This window comes from Sinocyclocheilus rhinocerous, unplaced genomic scaffold, assembly GCF_001515625.1.
Source record: "Sinocyclocheilus rhinocerous isolate Xijiao unplaced genomic scaffold, SAMN03320098_v1.1 scaffold478, whole genome shotgun sequence".
In the NCBI taxonomy this organism is placed as follows: Eukaryota; Metazoa; Chordata; class Actinopteri; order Cypriniformes; family Cyprinidae; genus Sinocyclocheilus; species Sinocyclocheilus rhinocerous.
The window spans coordinates 576,513-587,583 of NW_015651483.1; the positions used below are offsets into that span (position 1 = coordinate 576,513).

An 11,071-nucleotide genomic window follows, 5' to 3' on the forward strand; every position below is an offset into this window, starting at 1 on the left:
TATATATCAAATATATATATATTAAAATATTATCCTAAAAATGATTATCCTGTAAGTTGCATCATATTTTCCCTCTACTAAGTAATAATTTATTTTATTATTATATATATTAATTTTATTTATTACTTAATGGTTTATTGACTTTATTAATGTTTTTTTTTTCTTTTTAAATTAAAGACTAGGGCTGGGCTGTCAATATCAATATCTAATCATTATTAGTCGCTTGATATCTGATCAGAAAGCAGAATGAAACATTAAATATAAAATATAAAATAAAAAATATCAGTATCAATATCAAATTCAGTAAACTTAAATAAATAAATAAAGCATTCAATTATTTAATTGATATAAATTTAACTCTGGCAGCCCTAAAAATGTATGTTTTAAATCTTATTGTCTATTTTCCTGCTTATTGTGTTTTTCCTCTAAAATCTTCCATGAACCCAAACGCATTCCCCTTGTGGACTCGTTATTTATTTATTTGTTAATTTATTTGTTTATTTAATTTTTAAAAAGTAATTTACCTTTGCTATATGCATACTGGCACTTTGGATAGCCAGGTGAAGACCAGAGATCTGGTTTGGTAGTCTCTCATCCAGTCTGGCCTTTTTTGAGACCAACACTTAGAAGGCCTCAGCATTCCCCAGCTCTGCGGCTAGAAGCATATGTGTATCCAAGCTCATTACAACTATTAACATCCGCACCATGATCAATTAGCGCAGCTACAACCCCGTTCAAGTTCCTCCGTACCGCTTTAAAAAGAGCAGCGGTGATCTCATTCTGAGACATGGACTTCTGGACATACTGCAAAAACAGAGACAACAGAGACTTCCTGTTCAGCTCAAAAGCAGTGTCCATGATCACAGAGTCCACCTGTGCTCCGGCCTTCAACAGCACGCCGGCAGTTTTCTCATTTCCGTGCCGAACAGCGTGATAGAGAACCGTCTTCCTTTGGCCATCTCTAATATCTACTAAAGAGCCGTTTCGCAGAAGAACCTCTGCCAGTGTTGCGTCATCCTCAATGGCAGCCATGTGCGGAACAGTTGTTTGATTCTTGAGGCTTTTCTTCTCCTCATGCACTAGAGCTTTGACCGTACTTTCGTGTCCATTTTGAACAGCCAGATGCAAAGGAGTCTTTGACATTAGGTCAGTAGCATGGATGTCCGGTCCGCACCAGCCTTCGCAAGGGCCAGAGCAACAGCAGTATGGCCTCGTTCTGAAGCTCTGTGCAGGGCAGTACGACCCTCCCTGTCCTTCAGGTTCAGTTTCGCCCCTTGTCTGAGCAGAAAGTACACAATGTGGCCTCTTTACCATGTTCAGCAGCGAGGTGCAGCAGAGTATCAGTGGATGAGAAAGCAGTATTGACATCCAATCCTCTGAGAAACTCCTGGAGGAGATATAGATCACCTGAGGATACGGCTTTGAGGGTGGCATCATGCTCACTTTCAGATTTGGGGATTTGTTTGATTTGTTCTGTTGAAGATGTAGCCTTATTCGTCAGAGACTTCGGTTGGATTCTTTCAGGAGTGAGTTCCTTGTTGGATTTTGCGTATTTGACAAGACCTTGCTTGTCCTTCTCCAGCAGATATCCTATCAGCTGTCTCCGTGCATCTCTAATGCCCTCATTAACTCCACCTACATAAGTTCTCATGTGCTGGTAAAGGTCAGATTCCACTCGTTTCAGATAAGATGCGGCAGGCACGCTCTCCTCTTGAGATCAAGATGTTTAACATCCTGGAGTTCTTTTCCTCTCGTGAAGAGATGCTGGACATCAGTGTTCGGCTGTCGGGTTGAAGAACGCCATTTGAAATGAGGAGATCCAGCAAATCTTCTGTATTCGAAATGCCACTCACCAGCTCGCTCTTCTTCGTCCGAATTACTTCGATCGCATAAGGATTGGTAAAGCTGGTTGAACCCATGCCAGCCTCTGAAGGAAAGCAGTGAGCTTTGGTAAAGCAGAGCTGTTCCTGAAAGAACTTCATTCTCTATGTCTTTATCACTAAGAACAAATTGTATCTTGGCAACAAAATATCAAGTAAACAAAAGTAAAAATCAGCATTACGATTTGTAACGTCCTGATACAAATGATTAATGTTTAAAACCATGAAGCAATAAAAAGCACATTGGTGATCTATCTTGGTAATTACATTTTATTTTTATTTTTTTTATCAAATGCACAGTCAATTTCTCTGTTTAGATTTCAGGCCTTATCTAATATTACAAGAGACCTGCTACATGGATACTGTAACCATGACCTGGATTGCCTTTTGTATTTGAGTTTATAGTGTTAGAACAACAGTGCCATTTTTCAGATATTACCACCCTTGTGAAAAAGAAGTGAGCTCAATTGTATTTAATTTGCACTTGTAATAATACTTCAAATTAATCAAATATAAGAGGCCACCTAAGTGTACTTAAAGTACACTTTAAATTTTTTTCAATCATCTTTTGCATTTATTTTGATGTGTTGTCTAAGATACAAAGCACTTTAAATACTAGTAAAATACTTGATTACCATTTTCATTTTAGTGTGCTATCCAATTACATTTAAAGTTAATATGTTTTAAATGTACTAAATTGCAACATCATCATTATGTGTAACTACAAATACATTTACTTAGACCTACTTAAGTGTTCAGGTAATTGCATATAATAGAAATTATATAATATATAATAATATATATATATATATATATAGGCTATGCTTTTTTTCGCTATGTTGTTGTCATCTTAACAGAGAACATTTACTGCCTTTAATATACTGTAGATTTAGTTTTTACACTTAGTTTACACTTTCAACTTAAACCAATATATGTGCATGACCACATGCCATTGTGTAACCTAATTGTACTTTAAGTAGCTATAAAAGCAGGTCGCTTTTCAGTGACTTTGCTCATATTTAATTGTTAACAGAATATATGCATTCTAGGAAAGTCCTTGCTTCACTTTGCGTTCTTGTATTTTGATCATGCGTTGGATCAATGATCAATCCCCTCGTTCCCAAAACTAAAAGTGCACTAAAGGTCTGTCTGTCAGTCTTATGGAGATTAGTCCGAGGCGAGGAGTTCCTCTTCCCGTAATACACACCCACTGCTTCAGATGACGTAGGTCTTCCGACCGCGCGCTTGCCTAATATGGAGAGCTAGGTGCCGATTTTCCGGTATGATGTCATCGTTTGCCAAGTTTGGGCAGTGAAATAAGAGGATCTAAAAGATGCTGAATATTAATCTGTGTTGGTGACCTGAATATGAAATTAGAGTTGTATTTGCCTCCTTTGTGTGTGTGTGTGGTGACACACGTCAAAAAATAAAGAAAAAGAAAACGAGGCAATACAGGCTTGCGATCATAAGTGCGAATTAAAAACATTTCATATGTATTTGACTAACGAGAGATCAATTATGATCATTTTATGCATGTATATTATAGTCTTTAATTTAATATACTTTTTTGAGATATTTTAGGTGAATATAAATGCTGATATATTTCACCCCCTGTCATGTATTCTATTCAAAGAAGACTGGTTCCTTTGGGCGTTTAGTCAAGCAGAAGTGAAGTCTCTGAAATCCCCCATCACTGCTCTGAGCAGAATCCAAGAAACTGAAATCACAAAAGAAACTCGTCGTCTATCCAAGGGGCTGCTTCAGAGAAATCCAGGGTTTCTCTTTGCTTTTTAAGGATGTACTGTTTGGCTTCTTTAATAGGCTATACAAAAAGTATAATATAAGTAGTAAATATTTTATTATTAACCTATTATTACTTCTTGCAAAATTTCATATACCGCAGTAAATTCACTCATCAAAATCCTTTATTTATTGTTTTTAAAAAAAGAGGTTCAACAGTATATCCAAACTATTTCATCTTCCAAGAATCTTAAAGGTGTTAAAACAATTTATTTCATCTTATTAATTTATTTTGTTAAAGCTTTCGTTTTGTATTATTTATTTATTGTTTACATGTTTAAATGGTGCTTTGCATGTGACGCCACCTCTTTGTACGTAATGTTGATATTTTATGTACTATTATTATCTTTCGTACCTTGGCATTAATAAAAAAACAAAAACAAATGGGGCTGCTTCAGATTTACCGAACGCAAGCCGACGGCGCCCTCTGCTGATGCAGAGGATTGCTGCTGAAATTGTTTAATGAACACTTTTGTAGGCAAACATGCACGAACCATAGAGAACTTTATTTTTTTAGTCGACACAATAATGTGCCAATGATTAAAATGAATACTTTGTTTCAACAATTTACTTCTACATTGTATGATGATGACTGTTTGTTAGATGCGGTGTTATTGCATTTGAAAGTTAATCATTTCCCTCTTTTAATATTTTTATATAATTTAATTTGACATTTCAGCCAGATCAGATTCAGAATACATACTGTCATTATTAGGCTACTACTGAATAACTATTATGGGTTTAATTGTTGTTTTTGACTTTTTTTTTTTTTACATGCTCTGCTTGTATATTCAAACCTGTGGATTTTGCCAAACAAGCAGTCTCTCCCAAAACATGTTACTACAAGTTTGTCTTGGTGAACACACACACACACACACACACACACATACATCCGAACTCCATTAGGACAACAGAGACAGTTTTTCGTTTCACATACTTTATTACAGTTCATAAATATTGATTAGTTTCTGATGTGCTCAGAAAACAAACATAAAAAAAGTATATTGTACTTTACAAATGGTAAACTTAAGTACTCCGGGTTGATCTTATTTACAAATAACAATGAGTGAAACCTCATTAATGAACTTTTTCAGAAAAAAAGAAACTGCTGAAGTTGGACTAACTAAAGGAAAAAGTAAATTCCATTCAGTTTAAGAACAAAAAGTACAACATGTAACTCAGAAGTCAGGCAGCTTTTATCAAACGTTTAGCGGACACAACTTTCTGCTTGGTGAGCCAGACATTTACATCCCTATTGTACGGCAGTCACGTCCCCTGTTTTACTCCTATATAATACTGAGCGCTCCTTTGAAGCGTATGGGTCCATGCACAACCTGGTCGAAGTGAACAAGGATAAGTCTATTTTCTCGTCAGAAAGTAAAGCGTGTAACAGAGTGAGTCTCATGCCCTCTGTCGCTGTCTCTGTCGGACCGATTTCGTGAAGTTTTGCACTCCCCAAAAGTCCAGTCAGAACATCTTTTTACGGCACGCGGCCGGTCCCCGCGGGCTAATGCCAGCAGTTGCGCCGGCTCGCAGACATCTAGCCCCTGAACTTTGTCCCTTGCGTCTATTAAAGTGAACTCAAATGTCCTTCGGTTCTTCTCAGAACGTCTGCAGCTGTTGCGTCAACATAAGCTGGCAGCCGCTGTTGACGTGGTTCATGACTTTCTGCTTGAGCTGGGCCACTTGCTCGCGCAGCATGTTTGCGGTGGACGCCAGCTCGGAGTTCTGGGACTTCAGGTTCTTGACTTTATCCTCCAGCCGGGAGATCCTCTCCAGTTTCCTCTTCCGGCATTTGGACGCGGCGACCCGGTTCCTCATGCGCTTTCTCTCGGCTTTAATCCGCTCCTGGCTCTCCATGTCGATGGGGGAGAGAGGTGGCGTCTCGCCGGGCATCTCAGGCACCGTTTGGGGCTCCTCCTTCAGCGCCTGAAGCCGCGGGTGCTGGACGGTGTGCTGCGGCGGGGCGCTGGTGTAGTTCATCGCGGGGTTGGCGGTGCTGATGGCGGGGTTGAAAGTGTTCAGGTCCGCGTACACTGGAGGGTCGGAGCGCATGGAGGAACTGTACACCGCGCCGCCTGCCATGGACGAAACGGGTGCCATGCTGTTGTTGATGGTCGTCTGGGGAGCCGAGGTGACGCTGGGCATGTGCTGGTGATGCAGCTCGGCCAGTGCCCTCACGAAGCCATCCGCGAAGCCCTCCTGTTCGTCCGTCACGTTCCTGGGACACAGAAACTGGGTCGGAGTCGGCGTTGTAGTGATCAGGCCGTTGCTGGACTGGATGATGAGCCGCTCCAGCTCCGGCGAAGCCAGTTTGAGCAGCCCCACGTCGGGGGAGGTGAGGATGTCGTTGGCTTTGGCCCTCAGGTGGGGCTTCAGGTTGCCGGCTGGGTCGGTCAGATTCAGCGTCATGTTATGTTTCAGAGCCTTGTGGTTGTATCCAAAAGTAGCGCTGACATGCTGAGAGAAAGCGCTGTTTAGAGAGTCATCGTAGAAAGTAGTTTCCATCTTGGTAGACATAGAAGAGAAAACGAAACTTTTTAGTTCAAAAGTAGTCTTTCACAAACTCAAGCAGTGTCCGCTTTCAGAAACGAGCGCCGCGCTCTCAGAGACAAAAGCGAGAAGAATCGCAAAGTTCGTAAACTCCCCCGTCCCGCGAGAAACTTACTGCGTAAAAGTTATCGCGCAGCGTCCCGAACTCTTCTTCTTCTTCTCGCGGACAGAGCTCCTCTTCCACCGCCGCGCGGCTCAAAGATGCCAGTGGACAAACAGCGCTGAGCCGAAAAGTTGTCTTGTTTATTTAAGCTCAAGCTGTGTTGCCTAGATGTTTCACTGTGGCGAGATCTGTATACTCTGAGCTTCTCCAGCGTGGAGGCAAACCTTATCTGCTACCGCTGCCCCACTAAAAATAGCAATGATGTCATGCGCGCCGTCTCTTATTGGCTGGAGGCGATTTACTGGGCGTTCCACAATTTCAGATAAGGCGCGTTGCCTAGACGACCACCCAGAAGATTCATCTCGCGGTGGCTGATGGGATGAGGTAATGCTGTAAGTCGACGATGCGGTGCATTGTGGGATTACGTATTGTTTTTGAATATCTGGTTACCCGCTTAGCTGTTTTAGACCGTGGCAGTGGCGGGATACAAAGAAGCCGAGTTCTGTATAGCGTGCTACTTTATAACGCAAACTTTCACTTTAATATACGTCACGAGGTCTCGTTTGAGAAGAAGTGAGTGCGTGCGTTTGAGAGTTGGGCAATTTCACTCGTGAGTTTCACAAGACTCAGCCGTCCGTCCAGTAATAACATGTGAACGGTCAGCTTTGATATAAATGGGAGTTGTTTAGATAGGTTAAGATACACGTTCACGTGGCGCGAAGAAACAGGGCAATAGTCTGGTGTTTTATGGCAAAGTGCATTTGCTCCGTCATCAGCCAATGGTTTTGAAAAGGGGCGTGTCTTATTGTGGAGTGACAGCGTGCCACCAGGTCCATCGGCCGTCTCCGTGACAGTCCCTAGAGATCCTCTCAAAAGTACACACACCCGTCTTAAACGTCACTGTTTAAACCACAACCGCAAACTACTCGAATTCAACGTGACTATCGCTAAGTGACATTAAAGAATGATTCATTTTACTTTGGGATATTTTCAATTGGTTTTCATGAGTTTTAAGCCTATGCAAAGATGTAATTACACTTTTATTTGCATTTAGTAATGAGATGGAAATTACTAGTATGTTTGTAGCTATAATTGTTACTGTAACTATTACATAAAAGTATCTCTGATTCTACAATTTCATGTAGGAAAACCACGAATAACAAAAGCAATCTGAGCGATAGTGCATGTATGAAACCGGGATAAGATCGTTTTTACTGACCACCAGGACTTGACGATGGTCTCTGGCACGTTTCACTTTGTTGGGACAGATCAAGTGGTCGAGCACGTAAACATGACATTAAGCGTCACTCAATACAAATTATGGACTTTAATACACAGACTATTCTTGTTCTCTTTAGTTTAACACTCACTATAATTATTTTGTCCAAATATATTGATATATTGATGCTCTGATATTATTTCTATCCAAATTCAACATAAAACAATTTAGGAACCATCCGTTTTTTTTTATTTTTTAGTTAGAATATAATTATTTATTTTAGTGAACATACCCACAGTGCATTTAGAACAAATCTAAGATACAAATAACAGTCAATATGCAATGCATTATGATGATGATTATGATGATTACCAAATATATGAACTAACCAATATTTCAAAGTGAAGAAAGAGCCAATTTATACTTCTCAATTTAATATTTAGATTTTTTTTATTTTATTATTTAATTAAAATGTCATCTCAATTTGTACTTCAGTTTTCATGAGTCAAAGGAATTAGATGTGACTTTTGGATGGATTATGCAATATTTACTGTCAGATTTAATGGAATTTCTATTGGGTTTTTAAAAATCTTTTATCATTCATAGTTCAAGTGCACAAAGGTCAGATGAGAGTTTTATTGTAAATTAAAGGTCATGACCAGATCGAAGCATCCTGCATCCTCTTTCTGATCACCACACATGTCTGCATCACTAATGCAGGCAACAGGGGATGTCCAGAGTTACGACAGAGAGAAGTCATCTTTGTTTTTGTACCACACAGAAACTTGTTTGGGCAGCACAACCCAGACCAAACGTAGAAAACGGCAGCTTGCCTGTGAAACCAGTTCCTCTTTGCTTGCTTCTTTCCTTTTTTTTAGCTTTCCTTGTCACCTTTCTTACTATCGTACTTTGTTATGTGTTAGGTATGTTACGAAATCCAGGTGTACATTTCCTTTTTAAGTCTAATGTGTGCAGTGCTGTTTTTATACAGTCTATGATGCAGTGTCATCCAGTCTACTGTTTATCTTAAACTGACAGTTCGTCACTATCACCTGCTTTACCGAACATAAACTGTACTACAACTGCAGTGTAGAGCAGTTACATCTATAGTGTAGACAGTAACTCTTAATATCAATTTTCTATATTTTTATATACATTTTTCTGCATATACAAGAATCTTAATGTTTATGTCATTACTACTTATATCTTTCAGTGTCTGAGCCACCCAGGTAGAGGCTGGTACATGGACAGTGCCCTTGCACACATGGAAAAAGCAATTATTTATGCATCAGTGTATATACTATAATCTTTAATATGGCTTTTTGGTTAATATCAGATATCCATGGACTGTGCATGGTGTGTTTTCTTTGACATGCGGCCTGTCGTTATTTGCAGTAACTTAGCCTCTGGCCGCCCAGTCGTCTCAGCAGTGGTCCGTCCGTCTATGAGGAGGGTCTTGTGTAAATATGGCCCAGTCACCCGCCTCTGAGACGGTGCTGTAGTAATCGCCCTCCGCCGCATGCTGAATTTGTGAAAACTGAACACAGCGCCGGATTCATACAAACATACATGTTCACTCAGCTGTAATTTGCTGTGTTGTTAATCAGGTTAAAAAGAGTTTAGTTTTGTTAAAGGGTGTGTTCGCTTCACTTTCTAAATCAGCCGTGTTTTCCATTACCATTAGTAGAATGGGAACGTTTTGTTTAGAACTTTTAGTTCTAGTTTTGTCTAGAACTTGTTCGTCCATATATAACATCCAGTTACATTCTGTTCTTGGTCACGCCTAATAAGGAAATAAATCCAAAAGTATTGTAATTAAATGCTTAGTGCATTCTTGATATAATGTTTTATTTGCACACCTAATATTCCTTTTTATATATATATATGTATTTTAATCCATTGTCTTCATTTTTTAAATTTACTTTTTACTTAGAAATATGATATTGTTTTACAAAATATATTGGTGTCATCTTATTTGTCACTAAACAATATATATATATTTACAACATTTAAGTCTTTGTCAATTTTAGTTAATAATACATTTGTTCATTGTTCGTTCATGTTAGTTCACAGTGCATTAACTAATGTTAACAAATACGACTTTTAATTAAAAAAATGCATTACTAAATATTTAAATTAACATTTACTATGACTAATAAATGCTGTAGAAGTATTGCTCATTGTCAGTTCATGTTAACTAATGTAGTTAGCATATGAAACCTTATTGTAAAGTGTTGCCAGGATATGTAGACTATTAATTATATTAAATAATCAGAATAATCAGTTATAATTGGTCAGATGGTCCATTCAGCGGTCTGACATGTCCTAACCATCGTCCATGTATCCAACCTGAAAATCATGCGAATGAGATTCTACAAATTCATACGAATTAACCAACTTGCCAAGATGAAAAATTACTAATTGCATTGAGACTGTATAGGGATATCAGACTTCTCATCATGATAACATATATTTTCAGGACACCGGTGCTATTTTTATATCTCTTGACGGACTTGCTGAGTCTCATTTCAAACAAACAAACTGTCTTCTTGTGTCCCAGTTTTTGATGTTTTAGAGATGATTAACATTAGACCTGTAATTTTGTTGCAGTGTTTGTCTTGTTGTATGACATTAAAACGGACTATTTTCTTCTTAGCAGTTGCTTCAAGAGAATATTCAGGTAAAATTATATAATAATATAATAATTTTATATAAATGAACCGTTTTCTTTAGCACCAGAGCCGCTGTGCATTTAAGTTTGTGAATCATGTTATATCTGAGCCAAGCGGAGCTTGAGGAACAGCTGCCCGGTCATGTCCTCTGCCCCGCTGCGCCCTGCTCTGTTTTAATGCCAGTCTGTCCGATCCCTCATAAAAGCCCATTGTGGTCCCAGGCCTGTCACTATGTGTCTGTAATTAGTGTTCTGTAGTTCATTGCCCTCGAGCCCATGGTCAGAAATCACTAGGGTCCTAATGGAGGGCTGGGCAAAGGTCACAGAGTAATCCTGTCATATCCAACCCATTGTCAGGAGTCCACAGCCATCTTAACGGCGTCTCCTGCCTCAGAGTCAGACTAAATCACAGTACTGGCGCTAGCTGGACAGACTCAAAGAGCACACTGGACAGGTAAGCCTGTGGGGCTCGTAGCGTTTTTTGTGGAAGAGAATAAGCTGTTTTATGGATCACGGCTCAGTAATGACCTAATTTTTAGGGATGCTTGCCTTATTATTGCTCATGATTAGGGTCAGGGGTTTGTTCTAAATCGACTGAGCTACAGACATGAATGATACATTAAAGTTTGCAGCGTGTTGAGTAGAAATTTGCTATTACTTTTAAGACTTCTGATTTTCACTTTTTACCCATGAAAAAAACGATAAAATGGACATTTTAAGATGGACTTATGATTTTGTTTTTTGACATTTTTCCAACCTCAACCCAGAATTATTATTTTCAACAACAACAAAAAGTATATATATATATATATATATATATATATGTATATGTATGTGTGTGTGTG

The 11,071-nt window shown here is 39.0% G+C and overlaps 1 protein-coding gene and 1 pseudogene across 1 annotated transcript; both read right to left on the reverse strand.

Moving 5' to 3' along the window:
- LOC107712851 (ankyrin-3-like) overlaps positions 1 to 1,919 on the reverse strand; it is a 3,488-nt pseudogene extending 1,569 nt beyond the window's left edge.
- Positions 1,920 to 4,402: 2,483 nt separating this feature from the next.
- On the reverse strand, positions 4,403 to 6,575 carry LOC107712863 (transcription factor AP-1-like). The gene is made up of 2 exons (XM_016518228.1): positions 6,349 to 6,575; positions 4,403 to 6,188 (listed from the first exon to the last, which is right to left on the reverse strand). The coding sequence occupies exon 2, from the start codon at positions 6,186 to 6,188 to the stop codon at positions 5,283 to 5,285; it is 906 nt and encodes a 301-aa protein (XP_016373714.1). The 5' UTR covers positions 6,349 to 6,575; the 3' UTR covers positions 4,403 to 5,282.
- Between the last annotated feature and the right edge of the window lie 4,496 nt (positions 6,576 to 11,071).

Coding starts and splice junctions, on each gene's coding strand:
- LOC107712863 (XM_016518228.1), bottom strand. CDS start 6,188: ATGGAAACTACTTTCTACGATGACTCTCTAAACAGCGCTTTCTCTCAG.